This window comes from Phacochoerus africanus, chromosome 10, assembly GCF_016906955.1.
Source record: "Phacochoerus africanus isolate WHEZ1 chromosome 10, ROS_Pafr_v1, whole genome shotgun sequence".
Taxonomy (NCBI): domain Eukaryota; kingdom Metazoa; phylum Chordata; class Mammalia; order Artiodactyla; family Suidae; genus Phacochoerus; species Phacochoerus africanus.
In genome coordinates, this window is record NC_062553.1 from 55,506,636 (window position 1) to 55,533,315 (window position 26,680).

Below are 26,680 nucleotides of genomic sequence, written 5' to 3' on the forward strand. Positions count from 1 at the left end.
CCAAGAGGGTGTCATGGGGGACCTGCTGCGCAGTCAGAGTGCTAACTTGTTCCCTGGAACCAGAAGGACACAGCGATATAGAAAAGGCATTAGCTAGGCTGCTGGGAAAGAGGCGGGGAGTGGCAGGAAGCAGTAAGATGGTGCCAAAAATGGGTCTGCAGAGGAGGCGTTCAATGGAAGAGCCTGTCATTCTCCGGAGGAGCACACTCCTTTAGGTACTCGGTCCTGACCCTCAAACACATCCTAACCCCTACATTCCTGTGTCACTCGAGCGCTTATTGTGCCCGGATGCGTAGGTATCGTTTATCCTACAACCCTGATACGTCACCCATACTTTATGGTGGCGAAAACTGGGACTCTGACATCCCGCTCCGTCAGACATCTGGGGGGTCGCAGAGCCAGGAATGGTACCTGGGTATTCTCGCTCCAAACTCATTACCCTTCGGGCCTTAGTGCCCACTGCTCCCGACCTGGCAGCCGAGGGGGATTCACCAAACACGCTTGGCGCCTGGAGAGTCTTTGCTTTTTCTGTGCCTTTCCTCATGTTCGCTTCTCCGCCTGGATTACCCAGAACCAGCCCCAGGTTTTCCGAATCCCCTGCCCAGACCCCCTTCGGACGGTGATTCCTCGGGGCAGTTCTAGGCAGCAGGAAGCCGACTCGGCCCTGCCCTCCCCTAGCGAGGCCTCCCACGGCTTCCAGGCAGTGCTTCCCCACCACACAGGCCTCCCCTAGGCTCCGGGGACTGCTGCCCAGCTCCGCCTCCGCAGGCACGCTGCGCCGCCACCACCCCGGAAACACACGTTGCGCCGCCGCCGCCCCGCTACCCACCCCCCCGCCCCGGGCTTCAGGGGTTGTTCCTCCAGCCCGCTCCGAGTACGGCGCATCGGCTCTGTCTACGTGCACTCCTCGCTCTACGAACCACGCCGGCGGAGCCGACATCGCCTCACGGCTCTGGGTGCCTCCGACCCCCGACCCCCGCGCTCCGCGGCCCCGGCTTCCGCTTCGCGCGGACCCTCCCGCATCCTCTTCCGGGTCAGAGGTCGCCCGCGTCCCCGCCAAGATGGCGAGCGGCGGCGGCGGCGGTGGTGGGGTGTCGGTGCCTGCACTCTGGAGCGAAGTGAACCGTTACGGCCAGAACGGCGACTTTACGCGCGCTCTCAAAACCGTCAATAAGAGTAAGTGCCCGCGTGGGCGTCGGGGCCGGGGGAGCCGGCCCGCCGGGCGGATGCGGCCTCCTTCGGGGGCGCGTGACCACCTCCCGGCAGACCCGGGGAGGGGAGAGCCCACCGCCGCCGCGGCTGGAGCGCCCAGCGGACGCGGGATGCAGCCCTTCCGCGTCCTGGCCGGCCCTGGGTCCGCGGCGGCTTCAGGCCACGTTTGCTTCCCTCTCTACCTTCTGCGTGAGGCCAGGGCATCTCTGAAGGGACCGCAGCTGCCGGCGTCCCCTCCAAGATGTTTTTATTACACTGCACTGTTTGCACGTCCAGTCTTGCAAATGCTCCATTCCCATCGCGTCCTTTTCGCCCGCCTTTTAGCGGGGTGATGAGACAGTATCGCTGAGGGGCCTGTTCTCTTGGGGCGCAGCGCGGGGAGGCAGCGCCTAGGACACGTCATTGGGAAGCTAGCACTGACGAGGTGGAAGCCGCACCCACTCGGGGTAGAGGCTCGGGCTGGATCCGACGTCCGCAGACAGGCCCGCCCCACACCAGAAAAAGAGTGTGTAAAAGAAGTGACTTTTGAAATAACCTTGCAAAGCAAAGTTTATCTGATCATTTCGAGTCAGCTCCTCCGATATGACGTTCAGCCCATATTTTACCTTTCGCCATCCAAGTGTAATACGGCCATGCTTTTTAAGCTCTGTCGAGGTAAATTTTTACCTGAAGATATTCCCTGTATTTGTTAGGTTTGGAAATGTAGTTACAGAAATAACATACAAGGTATTTCTGTAACATACAAGTGTGAATTTTCAACAGCCTTTACTGTTCATCCTTTAACAGTGGGTTAAGTATCCGGCGTGGCCGTGAGCTGTGGTGTGGGTCGCAGACGCGGCTCAGATCCCAGCGTTGCTGTGGCTCTGGCGTAGGCCTGTGGCTGCAGCTCCGATTAGACGCCTAGCCTGGGAACCTCCATATGCCTTGGGAGCGGCTCAAGAAAAGGCAAAAAGACAAAAAAGAAAAGAAAATTGAGATTTGGCAGTCAAATGACTTGTCCAGGACCTCAAGGCATTAGTGACAACCCTGTACTCAAAGCTGACATTTGTTTCCAAGTTCTATGTGAACTTTTTTCTTTTGCTGTGAAGTAATGAAATATGTATGATGTAGCGTGTGTCCCAAGATGAAAAAGCTATAGTAAACAGCTTCATTCTTGCTTCTTCTCTTTTTTTATTGGACATTTATTTATTTAGTTACTTTGCCTTTTGTCTTCTTAGGATATGGAGGTTCCCAGGCTCGGGGTTGAATCAGAGCTGTTGCTGCCATCCTACACCACAGCTCACAGCAACGCTGGATCCTTAACCCACTGATTGAGGCCAGGGATTGAACCTGCAACCTCATGGTTCCTAGTTGGATTCGTTTCTGCTGAGCCATGATGGGAACTCCCATTCTTGCTTCTTTATTTCACTTTGCTTTTTTAGTACATACATCTTAGGAAGATATCTCACTGAAAGTCTAACTTAACTCCCCTTATTGTCACTTCTTAAGTTAAAAATAAAGATCAGCAGAGTTCCCACTGTGGCCCTATGGGTTAAGGATCAAATGTTGTCTCTGCAGCGGCTCAGGTCACTGCTTTCTCTGGCCTGGGAACTTCCATATGCCATGGGTGCCACTAATAAATAAATATTTTAAAAGGGTTTTGACTAATCATTTCTGCTGCAATGCAATTAGAACTATAGCTTCCTGAGGCAGGAAGTGTAGAAATGAGATGGATTTAAAAGTTGCTGTCCTACAATTGCTCTCTAGTACTGCAGATCCACAAGGATGATGTCACTGCCCTACACTGTAAAGTGGTGTGCCTTATCCAGAATGGGAGTTTCAAGGAAGCCTTGAATGTCATCAATACTCACACCAAAGTGTTAGCCAAGTAAGTGATTTAATTCATTGTTTGTGCACGTTTACCAAAGCTGTAACCATTGCCATGTCCCCCCCCAACCCCCGCTATTCAGTGATTTTTTTTTTCCTACTTTTTTCCTTCCTTTTTCTTCCTTTTACTTTCAGTAGTGTTTCTGATGCTGGAAGGAGCAGTACTAACTGTTCTTTTCTGCCTTAAGGAGCTGTTTCTTTACACTTGTCTTCCCTTTCACCCACTAAGGAGAAGGGAAACTGGAGGAGTGTGAAACAGAAACCAGAGCAGTAAGACTCCTTGGAGGACACAGGGAGCACACCTCAATAGAAGTTTAATTTAAAAAAAAGTAGGGAGTTCCCATTGTGGCTCAACAGGATAAGAGCCCAACTATGTCCTTGAGGATGCAGGTTTGATCCCTGGCCTTGCTTAGTGGGTTAAGGATCCTTTGTGGCTGTAAGCTAATTTGGCTCAGAACCTGTGTTGCTATGGCTGTGGCGTATGCTAGCCCTGTGTCTCCGATTTGACCCCCGGCCTGGGAACTTTCATATGCTGCATGTGCAGCCCTAAAAAGAATATTAAAAAAAAGGCAGAGCGGGCAGGACCTCTGGGATGGCATGGCAGTCTCAGGTGACCTCTTGTGCCTGCCTCCTTTGAGAATTATTTAGGCAAGTGTAATTTCAGGCCAAGATCTTTGAGTGTCAGAGTTCTTTAGCAGTCTTTAGAATATAGAGCAGTTTTTTGTTGTTAATCTTTTTCATCTATTTCATTTATCATTTCATGAAATGTGAACTTATATTCTGAATTGTTACTGTAATTTTATTTTTCTTTACATTTCATCCTAAACCCCAAAAGAAATGTATATTGAAATGAAACTTGCAGCATATTTATTCTTTAATGTTTATAAGGTTAAAACAGTATATTGTATGCTTTCTTTTGTGTAATAAAAGGACAGTCTAAGAATTTCTGTGTATTTTTTGTATTTGCAAAGACAAACACCAGGAAACCATAACTTAGAATAGTCACTTGTAGGACGTGAAGGGAACATAGTAAATTTGAATAACAGCAGGAGTAAAACCTTTCAGTGTATGCCTTTTTGTTTTTTTTATTTGGGGCAACTGCATGTATTACAGAATAAAAACAAATTTTTAGGAGTTCCCTGTGGCTCAGCAGGTTAAAGATCCGGTGTTGTCACTGCTGTGGCCCAGGTTTGATCCCTGGCCCAGGAACTTCTGCATGCCATGGGTGCAGCCAAACACCGCTCCCCGCCCCACAAGAAAACAAACAAAAAAAAACCCCAGATTTTTAAGCTGTATTAAAAGTAAAAGAGTAATAAAGGGGACACCGCTTTCTACTAATAAACACGTTTATGCTAAAATTCATTGTTTTGCATTTTGGCCATTTTGTGAGATAGAGAAATTTTCAGATAATTTTTTCTTAGTGTAGTAAATAAAGGATATTGCCATTTGCTTGATAATTATTTTTCCTCATTGAGTATGGTTGAAACTTGAAGATGATTTTTATATGTGACATTAAATAAATTTTTTAGTCTATGTAAGTAGTTTTTTGGTAGTTGTGTGTTTACCAGTTGTTTGGTTACAAGTACTATGTTGTAGTAACATAGCTAGTTACTATTTTTTTGCTAATTAATTGCTTCTTCAACAAGTTAAAAGCAGCATTATATGGCTTGTTATTTGATTAATAGATTTTAGAAACTTCATTTAAAACAATGTTCAGATTGTCTTTGTATCTAAAACAGTTTTTAGCTGATTCATGATTTCTCCTTTTTTTTTTTTTCCTGGCACAGCTGTTGACCTAAATGAGTTTCCCAAACCAGGGATCAAGCTGGGGCAACACAGAATCCTTAACCCACTATGCAGGGCTGGGGATGGAACCTGAGCCAGTGCAGAGACAATGCCAGATCCTCAACTCAGTGTGCCATAGCGAGAACTCCTGATTTCATTCTTATGTATTTATGTATTTATTTCAAAAGGCCAATAATTCTACTATCCATGAAAGCAAGAGACCCTAGGGAAATGGATGTAATATTTTCTGCCACTTATGAGCTGTCTGATTTTCTGAGAAGTCACTAACCTTTGTCATCTTATAATGGGGATTAAATAACTTAATCTGCATCAAGTGTGCTTAGAGCAGTGTCTGGCGTATAGTGGGTACTCTGCAGCTTTAGCTAATAATCAGATACTGTTTTTTTCTTTTTCAGTAACTCTCTTTCCTTTGAGAAGGCCTACTGTGAGTACAGGCTGAACAGAATTGAGAATGCCTTGAAGACAATAGAAAGTGCCAACCAGCAAACAGACAAACTAAAGGAGCTTTATGGACAAGTGGTAATTAATGCTTTAAAGTCCTTGCTGACAGTCATCCTGAGTGAGTGTGCCTCTCCCTATAACAAGGAGCAGGGATGAGCAACCCCAGCCCATCCTGAGGCTCTGTGAAACTGGCCACCAGCCTGGGTCTTGAGGTTTGAACATACTCCCCCTTCCTGATCTTCATATGAACAGTTGTGTATCTAGTGTTCTCTGGACAGATGACTGACTTCCCCAGAGTAACTGGAAAAACTGAAAAGTCCAAATTTCAACTGACTATGAAATTTGGACTTTTTAGTTGAAAAGATGAAGGCCAGTCGGCTTATATACTTACACAGTTTTGAAATAGTATTTTAGTTTTTAACTGGTATTTTATTCTAAGTTGAAAGTAAAAGTATGGTGAATAAGAATTTAGGTGAATTCAGATAGTTCATGAAATCCTTGGAAATGTATTATTCTAAAAGAGGTTTGAGATGCACAATTAAGCCTAATGTAAAATAGGGCTATTTTACATTATATTTGAAAGGACAGAAATGTTATATTAGAATAAGCAAAACCCTCTTAAAATTTTTTAAAATGTCAGTTTAGGGCAAATAATGTTGTATTGACTGTATTGTTTCCGAAAGGTAGTGTGAGTTTAACAAAGAAAGATTTGGGCAAGGTCATGGATTGTAGGCCTATAAAGAACATTTTAGAGTTCACGTCGTGGTGCAGTGGTTAATGAATCCTACTAGGAACCATGAGGTTGCTGGTTCGGTCCCTGGCCTTGCTCAGTGAGTTAAGGATCCGGCTTTGCCGTGAGCTGTGGTGTAGGTCACAAATGCGGCTCGGATCCTGCGTTGCTGTGGCTCTGGCGTAGGCCAGCGGCTACAGCTCCAATTGGACCCCTAGCCTGGGAACCTCCATATGCCGCGGGAGCGGCCCTAGAAAAGGCAAAAAAACAAACAAAAAGAACTTTTCGTGTAAGCTGGGTTCGCCTAGGGTAAATTCCAGCATTTTGAGGTTGGCAAAGGGCACTTGTCTTTGCATACACAGTAGCCTGGTTGACCCAGAGCGGCACTTCTTACTGCCCTCTGAACACTTGGAATGAAATAGCAAGAATTGGGTTATGCATACCTGATACTACCTTCTCCAATAGTTGTTTTCTGGGAAAGAGGAATGAGGATTAAGTGTAATGAACTCCTAACAAATGTTAAGTCTTTTTGTTAACATCTAATTTTGTTCCCATTTACTGGGACTTAGGAATCTTGTGGAAATTTTTTTCATTTTAAGTCAGATTTAGGTAATGGGGTTAATTTCTACAGAATGGTCTTCCACACCCCTGAGCCACCTGACCTCAAGATGGCAGTCAGTACAGCGGCTTTCTAACAAGTCATGCCCGCCACTATGCAGTAGAGTAGACATGGCAGGTCTGTTTGTGATTAAATTAAATTGATTATCAGTACTTTTTCTGGAAGTATTAATGGCATACAGAACTAATTGAAAAACTGTAAAGGCAAACCAGTTGATTGCCCATGTTATGCTGAATTCATTTTCCTCTGTAGCAGTTTCAAAAAGGTTTTGTCTTCTCTCATTTTTCACTTGCTACCTCTCTCTTCAGTTATACCGGTTAGAACGCTATGATGAATGTCTGGCTGTGTATAGAGATCTTGTCCGAAACTCCCAGGATGATTATGATGAGGAGAGAAAAACAAATCTTTCAGCAGTTGTTGCAGCTCAAAGCAACTGGGAAAAAGTGGTTCCAGTGAGTATCCCCATATGCCCACACAGCCGTGAAATAATATTCCTGTCCCATGTTTAACTGGGATTTTGCTCTGTGGCAGGAGAACTTGGGTCTCCAAGAAGGCACACACGAACTGTGCTACAACACTGCATGTGCACTGATAGGACAAGGCCAGCTCAACCAGGCAATGAAAATCCTGCAAAAGGCTGAAGGTTGGAAGTTAAAATTCTGTGTAAATGTAATGTGCATAAAACCTTGTGAAGTATTTCCAAAAATTGCATTTGGCTTTGGCAAGTTTAAATGGAAATTGATGCAGTGCTAGATGCTAGGTACAGCAGGTCCATCCAGCCTTTCTCTTGGGTTCTTGACTCTGTCTCCACTGTTGCTGTCTTAGCCCTAAACCAGTCTACATGTTCATTTTAACTGCAACAAACCTTAAGATTAAATTTTGAAGAATAGGTTTTTGAACAAGTTAGTATGAATGTTAAATTTAAATTCAGTGAGTTAATGAGCATTTGGTAAATATTATCACTTATTGGTATTAAACAGATGTACAAGTGTAGTGACAGTATGGTGTGCCCATGTGTATGCACACGTGCACATACGTTTATATAGTCATAACACTATTCAAGCATGTTTCAGCTCCATTTAGTATGTTTCCATATACAGAATTTACATGCTTTGAGGCTCTTAATTAAGAGAAAAAGAAAATAATTTATTAGCGAACTTATGTCTGGTTTCAACTCCGGAAACATTTATACTTTGTCTGCATACATTTTTCTTGGAAGCTATAAAAGTGATGATACAGGGGCCGCAGTGAATGAGGGGAAGGAAATAAAGGTGGAATAGGGTCTGTTTTATTTTTAAATACTGATTGTTAAGACAAAAGCAGAGGTTAGAGCATCATGAAAAGAAAAATGTGTTTAAGAATTATAATTCCTGGAGTTCCCATCATGGCACAGTGGTTAATGAATCCGACTAGGAACCATGAGGTTTCGGGTTCGATCCCTGGCCTTGCTCAGTGGGTTAAGGATCTGGCATTGCCGTGAGCTGTGGTGTGGGTTGCAGACTCGGCTCGGATCCTGCATTGCTCTGGCTCTGGTGTAGGCCGGTGGCTACAGCTCCGATTAGACCCCTAGCCTGGGAACCTCCATATGCCGCAAGAGAGGCTCAAGAAAAGGCAAAAAGACAAAAAAAAAAAAGAATTATAATTCCTGGATCATACACAGTAAAATTTCTTTTTTTTTAATTTGGTCTTTTTTGGGCCACACCCATGGCACATGGAAATTCCCAGGCTAGGGGTTGAGTGGGAGCTGTAGCCCGTTGGCCTTCACCATAGCAACACCAGGCCTGAGCCTTGTCTGCAGCCTACACCACAGCTCAGGGCAGTGCTGTATCCTTAACCCACTGAGTGAAGTCAGGGACCAACCCACGTCCTCATGAATCGTAGTCAGGTTTGTTCCTGCTGAGCCACGACTGGAGCTCCACACCCAGTGTTAACAGTGTGGGGGAAGGAAATCCCCCTTTGTTGCAGATTTGGATGTAAAAGTAGTATAGGCTTTGCAATGGGCAGTTTGGTGCTGTGTAGCCGAAGTTGGCATACCCTTTGATCTAAGAAGTTCATTAATGGAGTTAAGGAAATAATTATATATATCTATATGGGTTGAAGGGATGTTCATAAGAACAAAAATTTAGAGACATGAGTTTCTATCTTTTTAAAGGACTAGCTTAGTTGTGTTAAAACCACAGATTACCATACAGTCATGAACAATAATCATGTTAAAAATAATTTATATGTGTTGTAGTATAAAGATGTCCACAGTATGTTAAATGGGGAGAAAGCGATTTCAAAATAGTATATAGAATATTCCACTTTCTTTTTAAAATTATCTGAGCATTAATATTAAAGAAAAAAATAACTGAAATGCCAGAGTGGTTATCTCTGAGTGGGAGGACTATTGTCTTTATTTTTTATACTTTCCTATAATTGATCTTTTGCAGTCAACATTTGTTACCTTTAAATATTTTGAATTTTCCTTTAGAAAAATTTTAACGTAGAGATTACAAATGAAAGAACATGTCAAAGAGCTAGAGTAATCAGAGATTGATATTTATGTAATATAGTTGATGCTAGTGATACATCCCAAGTTTGCTTGTTATTAAGATAAGCTTAAATCTTCTACTTAAGAATTTAGTTCTTGCTCTTTGGAACATAAAAGAAACAAGTTACCCAACAATGTTAATTTTAAAACCATTTTTCCCTGCAGATCTTTGCCGCCGTTCATTTTCAGAAGACTCTGTAAGTGTTCCTCTCTTAAACCCAGATTTTACGCTTCTGGCTAATATTTTGTAGGAGACTCTTTGTACTGTTACTGACTTTTTGTGTGTGTGTGTGTGTTTTTAGGGCCACAGTTGGGGCATATGGAAGTTCCCACGCTAGGGGTCAAAATTGGAACTGCAGCCATTGGCCTAAGCCACAGCCACAGCAACGAGGGATCCAGGCTGCATCCATGACCTAGACCACAGCTCACAGCAACACTGGATCCTTAACCCACTGAGCAAGGCCAGGGATGGAACCTGTGTCTTCATGGATGCTAGTCAGATTCATTTCTGCTGGGCCAGGACGGGAACTCCCTGTTTATTGACTTTTTGAGATGTTGTTGTTAAATAGAAATCGAAAAAACCTTCTTGAGCAGTTTATTTGCTGGAATCTCTTAGAGTGAGAAATTACCATACAAAGCTCTTGTATGCCCTGTGCATTTCATTGAATTTCATATTAATATACATTCATTCTGTTTTAGGTGTAGGGCTCAGGTCTTTGAGTAGGGCTTATTCATAGGAATCCCAGATGTGTTTCTTACATAATCTGTACAAACTACAACAGTCATGTTCTCCAGTTTTGTGGGTTTTTTTTAAGTATAATAATGTCTTAAAGATAATTGTGAGTTGGTTCATTACAGAGTCCTTTTTTCACTAATCTCTTACCATTTTCTGGCTCATACCTAATTAGATAGTAATTTTCTTTAGGAACTCATCTTTATTAAATATTTCTGAGCATTCAACATAGTTTTCATTCAAACAAGTGTCTTTTCTCACTCATAGTTCTTGTCTTATTCTAATATTTGAGTTTTAACCTTTTTTTTTATCCAACACACTTGGCATAGTGGGATTGGAAACACGCACCTGTGCCTCCCGGTCAGCTGCTTACTGGATGAGAGTAGGAATGCCCTGTGTGGCATGAAAGAGCAGCCTCGTGGCCTTGAGATTCACTGTGCATGGGCACCAGTCAGCCTCTTCAAAGGAGTGGAAATATAGATGAATCTGGAGTGTCAGTTAAGAGGGCTGCTACTTTTATTTATTTATTTATTTATTTATTTTCTATTTCTTGGGCCGCTCCCACGGCATATGGAGGTTCCCAGGCTAGGGGTCGAATCGGAGCTGTAGCCACCAGCCTACGCCAGAGCCACAGCAAAGCAGGATCCGAGCCGCGTCTGCAACCTACACCACAGCTCACGGAAACGCCGGATCCTTAACCCACTGAGCAAGGGCAGGGACCAAACCCGCAACCTCATGGTTCCTAGTCGGATTCGTTAACCACTGCGCCATGACGGGAACTCCTGGCTGCTACTTTTAATTACAAATTAATTTCAGCTCTGCAAGTTCTTTGTACAATGATAATTACTAGTTGGAATTTTGTAATCTTTGGATTAGAATTGTTTTAGAATTAAGAGTGAAGCATTTTGAAAGTGTTTTTCTATGAGAAAATTATTTCCAGAATTTAGGAGTATTGTTATAGAAGTTAAACTTTAAGGCTGGTTTTTACATTTTTTTTTCATTCCTAGGTTTTAGAGAATAAAAATGCTCAATGAATGACATTCCTGAGCTTGTTGCCATGTTCTTCCAGAATCTTTTTGCCATTCTTACTTAAGGTTTCCTCTTTTGGTGGCAGTTCCTAAATTCTAACAAACAGACTCTCTAAGAAAATTCCTGAAAATTATATGTCCTCTTCAGAATTGTATATCATTTGAATGTTTGGAACACAAGGTAAATATGTGGATCAATTTGGAGAATTTATGGGAAAAACATTTCTTGTGCTTAGGATGGGGCTGAGGAGGACCCACAAGCAGAACTAGCCATCATTCATGGGCAGATGGCCTATATCCTGCAGCTTCAGGGTCGTACAGAGGAGGCACTGCAGCTTTACAATCAGATAATCAAACTAAAGTGAGTGAGTTTTTAAAATGAAGTGTCTTTTATAGGGGATGAGGTTTCTTTTTAAAGATTTGCTCTTTTTTGACTGTTGCTTTTTGTTTACAGACCAACGGATGTGGCATTGCTAGCTGTGATTGCAAATAACATCATTACCATTAATAAGGTATGGAATATCCATGGCTTTCCCACATTTACATTTGACCCTGAAAGCATATTACTCTAGCCTGTTCTGGCATAAGTTTTTCCATGACAGAGTCCACTTGCAGCAAAATCACAATTGCAACTGTTATTTAACTCTCATGATGATGATTCTGCAAGGTGTATTCAAGTGATAACTTGAATGCAGTTATCATTTGAACTGAACTTTAACATCTTACCCTTTTCCATTTCAAAAACTTTATTGAAGTTCCCACTGAAATATGAAGTGCAGTCTTAATCATTGCATAGTTTTAAAAATCTCATTCCTAGTGTTGGAAAAATGTGCACATTTAAATTTCTTGTCATGTACTTTGTAACTGCAGTAGTTGGTAAAAGACAAGAGCTCTGGGTGGTAATTTGAGCAGAGCCTGGAAGGAGGGATGCGGCTTGAAGGTTAAGCAACGGCCTAAGCTGGTGAACGTAGGGCAGAGCGTTTGACTTGTGGGGAGAAGAGAACAGAAATAAGAAGTCGCATACATGCTGGCTAGTTAAAAAAATAGGTTAGATTGGTATCAAGCTATGAGGGGGCCTTAAGAATCAAAATTTATTGATTACCTATTTAGGCTGCATCCATGGCATGTGGAAGGAAGTTCCTGGGCCAGGGATCAAATCTGAGCCACAGTTGTGAGCACAGCTTAACCCTCTGCTTTGAAAAATCAAGATTTTTAATAAGTGCTGTGGTAGCCAAGTTCAAGAGAAGCCTGGCAGTGAGATGCATCTTGAATTGAAGTATTAAATAGTGACATAGGAGTACCAACTAGTAATTTATTTCTTGAGGATTGATTTATATGAAAGCCAGTTTCTTTCTGTACATTTAATATAATGTCACATTGGTGTGGAGCTTCACACTCAGAAAAAGTGGAATGTATTTTAGGTTTCTTCTTTGTCTCCTTTTAGTCTTTAAACTAGTAGAAGTCCTGGTTTAAAAAGCATATTTATTTATTTGAAAGTAAACGTGCATTTGACAAAGGTGGAGTGCTGTGCATAGAGTAGATGCTCAGATGCCCAGTGTGTCCTTCTCATAGTGCAGTGTGACATTGTTTTCCATTCTTATTCCACTCCATTTGCTTATATCTGATAAGGAACCAGAGAATAATGAGTTACCATCCTCATTTGTCATCTAAATTCTGAAGATAGTTTGTAGAAATTACAAATTTAGGTATCTTTGTAGTCCTGATTTCCACTGTAAGATTCCACTATGCAATCTCTGTGTACTTTTCTTCACAAAGCTAAAAACAGACGATTAATAGTGGAGAGAGAAGAAACCCGGACTTCTGTGTGGTGTAGTAGGTTGAGGATCCAGCGTTGTCACTGTGGCAGCTTAAATCACTGCTGTGGTGTGGGTTTGATCCCTGGCTTGTGAACTTCCACATGCCTCAGGCACAGATAGAAAAACAAAAATGAGAAAACCAAGAACCCGAGCCAAATTTATATGCATCTTCGGAGCACAGCCACCGCAACCAGGCAGGAGTATTTATTATCTTCTAAGCTCTCTTGTTGTGTTAATATAAAGTAAATAAATGAAAGAGGAATAAGGCCTTGGGATGGAAGTCCAAGAAGAGTTGAAGACTCTTAAAAGAGTTGAAGTCTAAGAATGCTCTTAATTGTGGATGAACTTTTCTTTGTCAGGACCAAAATGTCTTTGACTCCAAGAAGAAGGTGAAATTAACCAATGCAGAAGGAGTAGAGTTTAAGCTTTCCAAGAAACAGCTGCAAGCTATAGAATTTAACAAAGCTCTACTTGCTATGTACACAAACCAGGTGGGTAACAGCTCTGCCCCCTTGGCTGTGGAGTATGTGGCATAAGGGGTGTATCAGTCCGGTCTATTTATGTTTTTTTATATTTTGTCTTAAATCCATGTATTCTTTAGAATATGTACCATAGATTTTATTCGTTAAATAAGTAATTTGCCCAATTCTTTGTAAAGGTGTGCAATTAGAGGCTTTTAAGATGAAGAAAACGCTATTCACAGATAATTTCCTCATTATTTTGCATCTCTCTGAAATAGACAAACTACAGTCATGATGATTGTACATTTAAGTTCTGTCTCTCATTTTTGTTTGGGCATAATTGCATCAAATTGGTAAGGAGGTCGATTCTAAGTAACATGCATAAACTAATTGTGATTTCAGACTCTTCTCGAACAGAGGTTTGCCATGGGGGACTGAGAGGCAGCAATGTTTTTATTGTTTAGAACTGAGTCAAGTTATTCTTAAATACTTCAGTAGGAAATACCTATACATTTTGTTGTTTTGAAGCAAAGTCTGAGACTTGATTTTTTTTTTTAACAGATTTCTGGAGTTTAAGCATCCAAATAAATATTTAGGAATTGTCCTTCCCTAAATGCTTTTAGAACTCATAGCTTAAATTCAGTAAATGGAAATCTTTTTTTTATGGGAAAAAAAAAACTCACCCTAGGCAGGTCTTACTTACTATTTTGTTTCAGTCGATTTCCTTCTACTCCCCCATCCTTCCTTTCTTTTTGGTCATTCCTTTAATGTTTGTTTTCATTAAACAGCTTATTTTGTGTGTGTGTGTGGTCGGGGAGTAATACTACTGTCTTTTAGGCAGAACAATGCAGAAAAATATCTACCAGTTTACAGTCCCAGAGTCCTCAGCACCTCCTTCCTGTGTTAATCCAAGCTGCCCAGCTCTGCCGTGAAAAGCAGCACACAAAAGCAATAGAACTTCTTCAGGTAAAGGAATTACTTGAATTTTTATTGAGATATCAGTTAGTTGCAGCCGTGTCTGTTTCATCATGAGTTTACAAGCTTATAACTTTCATGGGAGACTAATAGGTAATAATATACTACTGTATTATCCCAGAGTGTCACTTTAGTTAATTCTTGGGGTGCAACCTTTGTTTTTATAAATTTGCACTAGTAAATATTTGCAATAAACCTTGAAGAATGCTTTTCATTTGGAGATCAGTTTAACATGAGTTAAGGGTTTGTTTTAGATGGAAAATTCCAGAATATGCATCACATCTTTCTCAATAATGTATCTTCTTGTAAGTCCCAATCTAAAACCTCAAGCATTTAGAGACTGACTTGGTTAGACTACATGGGAAAGTTGTACCATGTCAAATTAGGCCCATCCTGAGGGGCAGAGTTGCCTAGCAAGGACTCTCAGTAAGGAGTTAGCATTTAATTGAGTATCTCTATTAAAAAACAAAAAACTATGTAGTAATCTTTATTATTACTCTACTGGTGACTTCTAGAAGTTTGACATTGCACTTATTTTGTAAAGCAAAGGAGTCTCAAAATTTTTTTTCCAAAGTTAAATTTTTTTTTTTTCTCTTTGTTTTTTCTAGGGCCACACCCACAGCATATGGAGGTTCCCAGGCTGGGGGTCTAATTGGAGCTGTAGCTGCCTGCCTGCACCAGAGCCACAGCAATGCAGGATCTGAGCCACATCTGCAACCTACACCACAGCTCACGGCAACACCAGATCTATAACCCACTGAGCAAGGCCAGGGATGGAGCCTGTGTCCTCATGGATCCTAGTTGGATTCGTTAACCACTGAGCCACGACGGAAACTCCAAAGTTAAAATTTTGAGCTGAAATCAGAAGTTTAACTTTTTTTATGACTGCATCCATGGCACATGAAAGTTCCCAGGCTAAGGGTTGAATCAGAGCTATAAGCCACAGCCATGGTCACAGCCATGCCAGATCTGAGCCACATCTGTGACCTGCACTGCAGCTTGCAGCAATGCTGGATTCTTCACCCACTGAGTGAGGCCAAGGATCAAACCTGCATCCTCATGGATACTAGTCGGGTTCTTAACCTGCTGAGCCACAACAGAACTTCAAGTGGTTTAACATTTTAAAACTGATTTAAATTTTAATGAGACTAAAATAAGTAATTAGAATTTGTGCACTTAGTTGTGTAAATTAAATGTGTTTTTTTCCCTCCCAACTAAAAAAATTTTAGGAATTTTCAGATCAGCATCCAGAAAATGCTGCTGAAATTAAGCTGACCATGGCACAGCTGAAAATTTCCCAAGGTATTCATGATTATCTCATCGTGAGTAAAATTGTTTTAATGGAAGCGTATTGTTGGAATGATTCTGAAGTAGTTGTGCACTATGTTATTTTTAAAAGTTTTGCATGGTGAAGCATAATTATTGCTATTTCAAACATAAAGCTAGGTTGTGTGAGCAGACTTAGTAGTGGGTTAGTAGGCCTTTTCTTGGGTTACCCCTAAGTTGTTAGAATGTTTCTCAGTCTCTGCCTTGGCGTCTGTAGAAGCAAAGAAGTCTCCCGTTCTCTACATAGATTTCCTGGGTATGTTGTGTAGAAATCTTTATTATATCTGTCACTTGGTAGTATTTGCATGAAATAAGGTTTACATTGCATCCTAGTTTTCAACATTTCTTAGTCCTTTATTCTTCATTTATACTTTATAACATGTCTTTGGTAGAGAAGAGACAAATTTAATGAGAATTGATGTTTTTGAATCTTACAGAAAACTGCTAGTGATTTTAGTTTATGATTTTGAACCAACCCCAAGTACCTTGAGAGCTGTGTTGTCCATATTTAGTAACCACTCTCCATATGTAGGTATTTTAAGTTCAAATTAAAATTCAATTCCTGGAGAACCTGACTGATATCCTTGCTTGGTAGGTTAAGGATCCAGCATTGCCGGGAGCTGCAGTGTAGGTCGCAGATGCGGCTTAGATCCCGAATTGCTGTGGCTGTGGTGTAAGCCGGCAGCTGCAGCTCCAGTTCAGCCCCTAGCCTGGGAACCTCCATATGCTGCGGGCATGGCCCTAAAAAGAAAGGAAAATAAATAAGTAAAATAAACTTCAGTTCCTCAGTCATGCTGGCTGCATTTCAGAATCTTCAGCCACTGTGGTTTAGTGGGTGGTACAGTGACCATCACCGAAAGTTGTGTCAGACAGCCCTGCTGCAGACCACGTTGTCTCAGTGGGGACCAAAGTGGCTTGATCAGAGCAGAGGGTTGAAAAAAGTCTTAGATACTATGATGCTAAAGTGAAAATTTCATGGGTAGAGGGGAGGGGAGTTGGTAATTAGAGGGAAAAATGTCTTTAAAAGGCTCCTTAGTGGTGTGGTAATAAAAATGAGGTTGAGACCAGCTACCCTCTTCTCACATTTCTTACCTTCCTCCTTTGTTTCTTTTTCTTTTTTCCACCTCTCTTCTTTTTCTTGGCTTTCCTCTTTATCTTCTCTCATCTGGTTTTCAGTTTATTTTTGTGAGGATTATTTATCATACTGAAATCGCTGAGAGTAAGTCTGGGGTTTTTGTTTGTTTTGTTTCATCTTGTTTTGTTTTTTGGCCACTTCTAGGGCCGCTCCTGCAGCATATGGAGGTTCCCAGGCTAGGGGTCGAATCAGAGCTGTAGCCACCAGCCTACACCACAGCCACAGCAACTCCAGATCTGAGCCATGTCTGTAACCTACACCATTGCTCACGGCAACGCCCAGATCCTTAACCCACTGAGCAAGGCCAGGGATCAAACCCGCAACCTCATCGTTCCTAGTTAACCACTGCGCCACGATGGGAACTCCTGTTTGTTTTGTCTTTAAAGACAGTGGAGGATTTTTTTGTTATTGAAGTTTGCAGTGAGTGGAAAATCAGGATTTTACACCGTAGGGAATTTTCCATTCCACTCACAGTAACATGTCAAGGCCTTCAGGGAAAGGAGTCCTACCTTTAAGTTAACAGTCTGAAAAAGGAGAATTGGGACTCACCAGACGGGGTGGGAGACTTCTTTTTTGCTAGCAGCTCTGCCATTACCTTTTTGTACGTAAGCAAGGTATATTATTTCTTTAGAACTCAATTTCCTTTATTTGTAAATCGAGTAAATAGGGTACGTCATTCCAGGGATCCAAAGCTTGAATATTTAAAGATGTCACAAAATAGTATTCTTAAATTTCTTATCTTTTTCCTCCCATAAGATGATTTTTTCAATGGTGCTAATTTTATTTTTAATCTCTTAAGGTAATATTTCCAAAGCATGTCTAATATTGAGAAGCATAGAAGAGTTAAAGCATAAACCAGGCATGGTGAGTATTATAACTAAAATATTATTAATTGAAAAAGTAATGAAATTCATAGTCCATTGAGATGTTTGATATTTCTTTGTTTTCAATTTAATTTCTGCTTATTTCTTTATGTATTCCTAATGTTTGAGTAGTTGTGGCCCCTAAATACCAACAGGAGTTTCTGTTGTGGCTCAACGGGTTAAGTACCCGACATTGTCTCTGTGAGGATGTGGATTCGATCCCTGGCCTTGCTCAGTGGGTTAAGCATCTGGCATTGCCACAAGCTGTGATGTAGGTCAAAGATGCACCTTGTATCTGATGTTGCTGGCATAGGCCTCAGCTGTGGCTCCAATTTGACCTCTGGCTCAGGAACTTCCACATGCCTCAGGTGTGGCTATAAAAAGAAAAAGAAAGAAAATAGTAACAGTAGTTCTCGTGTAAATATAATTTCATTGTATGCCCTGTTTTGCATTGGTTTATTATTTAGTCAAATGTGTCAGGCACTGATTAGGCATTGAAAGCCAATCTTTAATTTCTTAGCCTTAATTATTTTATCTTATAATGTCTTCAGTATGATTTCTTTGAGTTAAATCAATTTAGGAATTCAGTTCTCTGATTTAGCTTTTAGTTTGCTGATTATTCAAGCATCACAAGTTGAGATCACTAATATAGCTGTGAACACGTATTATGAAGGAAAGTCTAGCTTTCTAGGGTGGTATATGCATTTAATACTGTAGTAATAGGGACTCTTGTTCTCTAACGTGGCTTATTTACAGTTGGCGCTTGGCGAAAGCATAATAGTGTTACGGTAGTGTGTGTTTTCTCCTTTGAAGAATCATTTATTTATTTATTTATTTAATTTGTTTTTGGCCGCACCTGTGGCATATGGAAGTTCCTAGCCAGGGATCAAACCTGTGGCATAGCAGGAAGCCAGGCTGCTGCAGTGACAACACCAGAGATCCTTAATGCATTGAACCACAAGGGAACACCTGAAGAATCGTATTTTAAAGACCAAACTATGATTACTTTGTTAAAATCAAATATAGTATATGGCTGAAAATAATGTTTTATTTAGGTTGTCGAATTTATTGACATATAAAATTGATTACTTTTTTTTTTTCTGCTTTTTAGGACCGCTCCTGCGGCATATGGAGGTTCCTAGGCTAAGGGTCGAATTGGAGCTGTAGCTGCCAGCCTGTGTCAGAGCCACAGCAACACCAGATCCAAGCCGTGTCTGTGACCTACGTCACAGCCCATGGCAATGCCGGATCCTTAACCCACTGAGCAAGGCCAGGGATTAAACCCACAACCTCATGGTTCCTAGTCAGATTCATTCCTGCTGCACCACGATGGGAACTGTACATGTTCTTTTTATCCTTTTAATATCTGTAGGACATTTTGTCCCTGTTACTAGTTATTTTTCGTCTTTTTTTTTCTCCTAATTAGTCTGTCTGAGGCTTATTAATTTTTACGTTTTTTTCCATTGATCCACCTTTTTTTCTGTTACCTTTTTTTATCTCCCCCCTCACTCCACTCCAGCCACATGGGGCTCCTTGCTGTCTCTCCAAACACTAGGTCAGCTTTCACTGGCTTTATATAGCTGGAGCTACATGTGACTCAGCATAAGAGTTTAGCCTTGCTGGTGTATGTACCTCACTGATCACGCCTTGATGTTTCACCAGTATCTTATTACATAAACTAACTTTTTTTTAGGGCCACACCCTTGGCATATTCAAGTTCCCAGGCTAGGGGTCGATTCAGAGCTGTATCTGCCAACCTATACCACAGCCACAGCAACAAGGGATCCAAGCCATGTCTGTGACCTACACCAGCTCATGGCAACACCAGATCTTAACCCACTGATCGAGGCCAGGGATCCAGCCAGCATCCTCATGGGTACTAGCTGGGTTTGTAACCCTCTGAGCCACAACGGGAATTCCTAAACTAACTTTCTAAATGAGTAATTATTATCAACTTCTGTGCTTACCTTGTGGATTGGTGACAAACCACTTGTGAACTGGCACTGCTTCAGAGGAATGGTACTTTGTACAGGTAAACATTCTTGTGGTTCATGGTATTTCTAGTTACTATGTTCTAGCAATTTTTTTTTTGTTTTGGCCATACGCAAGCCAGGGATTGAACTCACGCCACAGCAGTGACAATGCTGGATCCTTAACTGCCAGGCCATCAGGGAACTCCCATCTCTAGTATGTATGTACTAGCAGAGAGCCTGGCTATCTTTATTTGCTGTTTCTTTAGTGTTTTGTTTTTGTTTTTGTCTTTTTAGGGCCACACCTGCAGCATATGGAGGTTCCCAGGCTAGGTGTCAATTGCAGCTATAGCTGCCATCCTACATCACAGCCACAGCAATGCAGGATCTGACCTACATCTGCAACCTACACCACAACTCATAACAACACCAGATCCTTAACCCGCTGAACGAGGCCAGAAATCAAACCCACAACCTCATGGTTCCTAGTCAGATACATTTCCACTGCACCACGACAGGAACTCCTTTCTTCAGTGTTTTTCGTTTTCAAAAGGTTTATTCTGTTCACTGATTTATCCTGTTGGCTGGGCAGGTGTCTGCATTAGTGACCATGTATAGCCATGAGGAAGACATTGACAGTGCCATCGAGGTCTTCACACAAGCTATCCAGTGGTATCAAAGCCATCAGGTAAGTAAATGGAGGAAAATGCTATTAGGGCATGTCTTTGCATAAGAATGAAAAGCTGCAGTAGTGAACTCAAAATTAAGGAAAATTAAAACATTTTAACTCACTGTTTAAGAAATGGAATGGTCACTCGGAGTTCCTGTCATGTCTCAGTGGTTAACGAATCTGACTAGGAACCATGAGGTTGCAGGTTCGATCCCTGGCCTTGCTCAGTGGGTTAAGGAGCTGATGTTGCCGTGAGCTGTGGTGTAGATCACAGATGCGGCTCGGATACCGAGTTGCTGTGGCTCTGGCGTAGGCCGCGGCTTCAGCTCCGATTAGACCCTTGGCCTGGGAACCTCCATATGCCGCAGGAGCGGCCCTAGAAAAAAGGCATAAAGACCCAAAAAAAAAAAAAAAGAGAGAGAGGGAGAGATGGAATGGTGACTTATGATGGAGCATGATAATGTGAGAAAAAAGAATGTATACATATATGTGTGACTGGGTCACCTTAGTGAACAATAGAAAATAAACCAGCTATAATGGAAGAAAATAAAAATCACTTAAGAAAAGAAAAAAAAGATGGAATGCTATTAGACTATCATTTAGTTTTTAAGTATACCAAATCCAAATAAAGTTATTAGAAGAAGTAAGAGAGAAAAAAAGCTCAGTTATGTTTTCTGAAGCTCCTTCCTATATGTGTGTATGTGTGTTTGTGTGTGTAATCTTGAGAAATGAGAAGAGTGTGCATGATTGCATATAAGAAAGCTCATCTTTCTGGCTAGAGAACCCATGAATGGGTCATTGGTAGAATAGTACATGGCATAAATGTATATTTTGTCTTCATTTGATTAAGAGCATCTTCATTTTTTCCTCTATGAGCTCTACAAGGTATTATCCAACTTATAGGTAAACACACAGGCAGGTGACATCTACACCTTAGCGCTCTGAGCAAGGAAGGAGTATCAGTGTCTGGGAGGTAGTGTGTTCAGTTAATGTTTGAGAGCTATGGTGACATAATTTAATATTTGATTATGGGAGAATATTTCTGGTTGTGGACAGGACAGTCTAGAGAGAGAAGAGTTGTACTCCACATTCATAAACTGGTCTTCACTTGTACTGATTTCCCTATCCTTCCCCTGTGTACGTGTGTGAATGTGTGTGTTGTTTCATGAGTTCAACTTAGGATGAGAAACCTGATGGATAGATCCATTTTAAAGATCTAATGAATCTAACTTCACTGATCTGCTAGGTTTTTAGCTTAAAACTTTTTCCCCTCTTTTTATTGAACCTATAGCCCAAGTCTCCTGCTCATTTGTCCTTGATAAGAGAAGCTGCAAACTTCAAACTCAAATATGGGCGGAAGAAGGAGGCAGTTAGTGACCTAGAACAGCTGTGGAAGTAAGCTCTGCAGTAGGGGAGGGGAGGGGTGGAAATCCAGGTTTTCTTGCTCCTGTTGGATAGAAGGGAGTTCTTTTGCTTATGTTACTTTCTCCAGTTTCGTAAACTGTTTAATAACTTTTCCATTTCTTTTAGACAAAATCCAAAAGATATTCACACCTTGGCACAGCTTATTTCTGCTTACTCCCTCGTAGATCCTGAGAAAGCAAAAGCGTATCCTTTTGATCGTTCCAGATACTGGATCTGTCTTCCCTTGCATGTCTTTGAATTTCAACAAACAAATCCCTCCTAAATAGTAAAAGCAAAAATGAGACTATGTTGACCAAAAAATACAGTGGAAGGTCCAGTTTGGAGCAGGGCTTGAAACACAGGCAAAATCAAAGTCAGCCAAATGCAGTTTTTCTGCAGGCTCAAGTAGAGCAGCAAAGAAGAAAAAGCATATACGTGACTCTGAAATGTCTTTCTGATTGAACGGTCGAATGCCCATCGCAGACATTGCTGCCGATCGGAGAGGATTTGGTGCCCCCACTGGCTGAGCCCAGACCCTGTGTGTGCTCCTCCAGAGCCACAGGAGAGCCTTTCAGGGAACAAGTCTGTGTTCTATAAGCTTGATGCTTGATCTGGAATGTAATTTTTAGTAAGCCTCCACCTGCAAGTGTATCTCCAGATTAACGAACGTGTCATTAGGTCCTGACTCCTTTCTCGAGTTCTTCTTTGCAGTGGATGGTATATAATTGACCTTATGTCCCACCAATTTGTTATTCTCTACAAGACTTAGTAACATTTTTTTACTTTTGATGAAGGGTACCCGCAAAAGATTCTGTTCTTCTCTTGGTGTAGGTATAGTGGTAGACATGAGTATATGTGTGTATTGTGTTCCTGAACACCGTCTGGTCCAGTCTTAGTAAACACTTGCCCTCCTCGGATAGCATGTCTCTGAAAGTGGATGTTGATGCTCTTGAAAATTCTCCTGGTGCTACGTATGTTCGGAAGAAAGGCGGAAAAGTTGCTGGAGATAATCAACCAAAGGAACACGGGTAATGCTTTTCATTGTAACATTCACTAATGCTGAATGTGAATTTTAAGTCATACAGGGAATAAAAAGTTCACTCTCATGAAAATTCCATGTGAATAAAGCTTAAGTCCCTTCTATTTCTTTTCCCTTTAGTGTGTATACTTCCATATGTTTTTCTTTGTGTTTATACACAGAGCTGATTTAGAAATACTTTTCTTAGATTGGATTATTTTTTGTTTTTTACAAAAATGGGATTATATTGTGTTTAACTGTTTTAGAGTTTTCTTTAATAAGTCTTAAGAGATGTGTCAGCATAGACATATTTTGTTCTTTTTATGCATAGTATTCTGTAGTCTAGATGTTGTCCTGCTCTATTTACCTGTGAGTTATTGATGTACATTGATTAAACATCATTAAGAATTCTAAACTGTAGTTCACATAAGGATTATTTTGCTCATTGGAAGGGAAGGTTAGCCAGCTTTAGTAACATAAGAAGTCACATTCTGATTTCTTTCCTTGTTTTCCTACTTTGTCAACTCAAAAACAGCAGAGGCCTATTCAATAAAATGTTTTGGGGTTTTGGGGGGGGGAGGTTCTTCTTTTTCAGCTACCCCTTGGCTTATGGAGTTCCTGGGCTGCAGTGGTGACTTACCTCACAGTGGCAGCAGTGCCAGCTCCTTAACCCTCTGTGCTGGACTGGCTCCAGAGACGCTGCCAATCCCATTGCACCAAGCGGACACTGCTAAAATGTTTTTAAGATTATATTTTTGACTCAGGATTAATAGAGAATAGAAGAGATACAACACTTCCTGAGTTTTGTGGCTTTCATAATTTTTCACTGTTTTCTCCTTTTTTTTGAAAGACTTTTGAAATCTAATTTTTCCTGACTTAAAGATTATATCATCAAAAAGAAAAAAAAAAATGTGGAGTTCCCGTCGTGGCTCAGTGGTTAGCGAATCCGACTAGGAACCATGAGGTTGCAGGTTCGATCCCTGGCCTTGTTCAGTGGGTTACAGGATCCGGCGTTGCCGTGAGCTGTGGTGTAGTTGCGGACGCGGCTCAGATCCTGCGTTGCTGTGGCTCTGGTGTAGGCCAGTGGCTACGGCTCCGATTCAACCCCTAGCCTGGGAACCTCCACATGCCGCAGGAGCGGCCCAAGAAATGACCAAAAAAAAAAAAAAATTATATCATTAACAGTTTATGATTGACTTCACTATGAACTCTACATTTGGTAAAAAGGTATTATCATCTTTACAATAGATTTTTTAAAAGTTAAATAAGGAATTAGAATCTCAGCAATATTACATTGTTCTATGTTTCATTTCATCCCAATTTCAGGCCTTATCAAGAACCCCAAAATAATTAGTTCAAGCCAGATCTTTAGGGCAAATAATGCCTATTTAAATACTTTCAGGTTTTGTTTTTTTTTTTCCTCTAAAACAGGGCTGGGTAAGAACATACAGTTCTTTTCTAATCCTTCACTCTTCCTCTTTTCCCTTAGACAGTTATTAAGATATACGTTGATTTTAAAGCTTCTCAATTGCAGCACAGTATTTTCATTAGGCATTATTAATGCCTTTTATGTTAACTTATATATATATATATTTTTTTTCCCCACTGTACAGCAAGGGGGTCAGGTCATCCTTACATGTATACATTACAATTACATTTTTCCCCCAGCCTTTCTTCTGTTGCGATATGCTGACTTTTAGATATAAAAGTTTCGTTTCTTTTGAAGATATACTATGTTTTTGACAAAAAATAAATCATTGTCCTTGCCCACAAAAGAGCTTCAGTGTAGCAGAAAGAAAGTAGATTTGAGCAGTAACTGAAATTGAGGTTGCACGTGCTGTGCTGGTGCAGCCGGAGGGGAGTACATCAGATGGGATGGTCACCCTTCCAGGGACTGTGGGTTAGAGAAGCCTGCGTGGGTTAGAGAAGGCTGTGTGGAGGGGCTGACTGTGTTGTCTCCAGAGGAAGATGCAGGTGAGGTAGGCAAGGTGTGAGCAAAGGCACAGAGTGGGAAAGGGTAGATAGAGTATTGGGGAAAGGGTAGATGGAGTATTGGGGAGTAGAGGGCTGTCACATCGCCTGGCTGAGCACTGGAGCTCTGAAGTAAGGTGGCTGTGATGCATTTCCTGGTCCTCAGGGCACCCTGAAAGAACTTGCACAGTGGCGTGACTGAGTCGAGTGATGTTTGGGGAGAAGTTGTTTGTTTGTTTTTGTTTTTGAGAACTGTAACGATTTTTTAATTTTATTTATATTTAATTTATTTATGCACCTATTTATTTATTTTGCTTTTAGGGCCACACCTACGGCATATATGGAGGCCAGGGGTCCAATCAGAGCTACAGCTGCCAGCCTACACCATAGCCTCAGCAACGCAGGATCCGAACCATGTCTCCCACCTACACCACAGCTCATGGCATTGCCAGATCCTCAACTCACTGAGCAAGGCCAGGGATCGAACCCGCACTTTCATGGTTCCTAGTCAGATTCGTTTCTGCTGCACTACAGCAGGAACTCCTTGAGAAGTTTTTGCTCTCTCTCTCTCTCTTTTTTTTTTTTTTTTTGGTCTTTTCTAGGGCTGCTCCTGCGGCATATGGAGGTTCCCAGGCTAGGGGTCAAATCGGAGCCGTAGCCACTGGCCTACGCCAGAGCCACAGCAACGCAGGATCCGAGCCGTGTCTGCAACCTACACCACAGCTCACGGCAACGCCAGATCCTTAACCCACTGAGGGAGGCCAGGGATGAAACCCACAACCTCATGGTTCCTAGTTGGATTTGTTAACCACTGAGCCATGACAGGAACTCCAGTTTTTGCTCTCTTATCTCTGTAGTTCTCTGTTTGATGGTTCCCATAGAGGCACGTCACATGGAGGGGCATCTCACATGGAGGGACATCTCACATGGAGGGACATCTCACATCTGAGTGTGTGTCTTCTTTTCTTTTTATGCATAGTATTCTGTAGTCTAGATGTTGTCCTGCTCTATTTACCTGTGAGTTATTGATGTACATTGATTAAACATCATTAAGAATTCTAAACTGTAGTTCACATAAGGATTATTTTGCTCATTGGAAGGGAAGGTTAGCCAGCTTTAGTAACATAAGAAGTCACATTCTGATTTCTTTCCTTGTTTTCCTACTTTGTCAACTCAAAAAACAGCAGAGGCCTATTCAATAAAATGTTTTGGGGTTTTGGGGGGGGGAGGTTCTTCTTTTTCAGCTACCCCTTGGCTTATGGAGTTCCTGGGCTGCAGTGGTGACTTACCTCACAGTGGCAGCAGTGCCAGCTCCTTAACCCTCTGTGCTGGACTGGCTCCAGAGACGCTGCCAATCCCATTGCACCAAGCGGACACTGCTAAAATGTTTTTAAGATTATATTTTTGACTCAGGATTAATAGAGAATAGAAGAGATACAACACTTCCTGAGTTTTGTGGCTTTCATAATTTTTTCACTGTTTTCTCCTTTTTTTGAAAGACTTTTGAAATCTAATTTTTCCTGACTTAAAGATTATATCATCAAAAAGAAAAAAAAAAAATGTGGAGTTCCCGTCGTGGCTCAGTGGTTAGCGAATCCGACTAGGAACCATGAGGTTGCAGGTTCGATCCCTGGCCTTGTTCAGTGGGTTACAGGATCCGGCGTTGCCGTGAGCTGTGGTGTAGTTGCGGACGCGGCTCAGATCCTGCGTTGCTGTGGCTCTGGTGTAGGCCAGTGGCTACGGCTCCGATTCAACCCCTAGCCTGGGAACCTCCACATGCCGCAGGAGCGGCCCAAGAAATGACCAAAAAAAAAAAAAAAATTATATCATTAACAGTTTATGATTGACTTCACTATGAACTCTACATTTGGTAAAAAGGTATTATCATCTTTACAACAGATTTTTTAAAAGTTAAATAAGGAATTAGAATCTCAGCAATATTACATTGTTCTATGTTTCATTTCATCCCAATTTCAGGCCTTATCAAGAACCCCAAAATAATTAGTTCAAGCCAGATCTTTAGGGCAAATAATGCCTATTTAAATACTTTCAGGTTTTGTTTTTTTTTTTCCTCTAAAACAGGGCTGGGTAAGAACATACAG

General features: G+C 41.5%; 1 protein-coding gene across 2 annotated transcripts in view; it reads left to right on the forward strand.

Annotated features, from left to right (window-relative positions):
• Window positions 1-1,043: 1,043 nt before the first annotated feature.
• The window catches only part of SRP72 (signal recognition particle 72), a 41,249-nt gene continuing 15,612 nt past the window's right edge, over window positions 1,044-26,680 (forward strand). For both annotated transcript variants that reach the window (XM_047798064.1, XM_047798065.1), the window contains exons 1-16: window positions 1,044-1,176; window positions 2,959-3,079; window positions 5,280-5,403; window positions 6,983-7,126; window positions 7,206-7,317; window positions 9,373-9,404; window positions 11,205-11,329; window positions 11,423-11,480; window positions 13,145-13,276; window positions 14,084-14,212; window positions 15,451-15,523; window positions 17,482-17,546; window positions 20,108-20,203; window positions 21,477-21,580; window positions 21,716-21,793; window positions 22,480-22,617. In XM_047798064.1, the coding sequence (XP_047654020.1) occupies window positions 1,062-1,176; window positions 2,959-3,079; window positions 5,280-5,403; window positions 6,983-7,126; window positions 7,206-7,317; window positions 9,373-9,404; window positions 11,205-11,329; window positions 11,423-11,480; window positions 13,145-13,276; window positions 14,084-14,212; window positions 15,451-15,523; window positions 17,482-17,546; window positions 20,108-20,203; window positions 21,477-21,580; window positions 21,716-21,793; window positions 22,480-22,617 (1,646 nt within the window). In that variant the 5' untranslated portion in view covers window positions 1,044-1,061. The remainder of the gene's footprint in view (window positions 1,177-2,958; window positions 3,080-5,279; window positions 5,404-6,982; window positions 7,127-7,205; window positions 7,318-9,372; window positions 9,405-11,204; window positions 11,330-11,422; window positions 11,481-13,144; window positions 13,277-14,083; window positions 14,213-15,450; window positions 15,524-17,481; window positions 17,547-20,107; window positions 20,204-21,476; window positions 21,581-21,715; window positions 21,794-22,479; window positions 22,618-26,680) is intronic.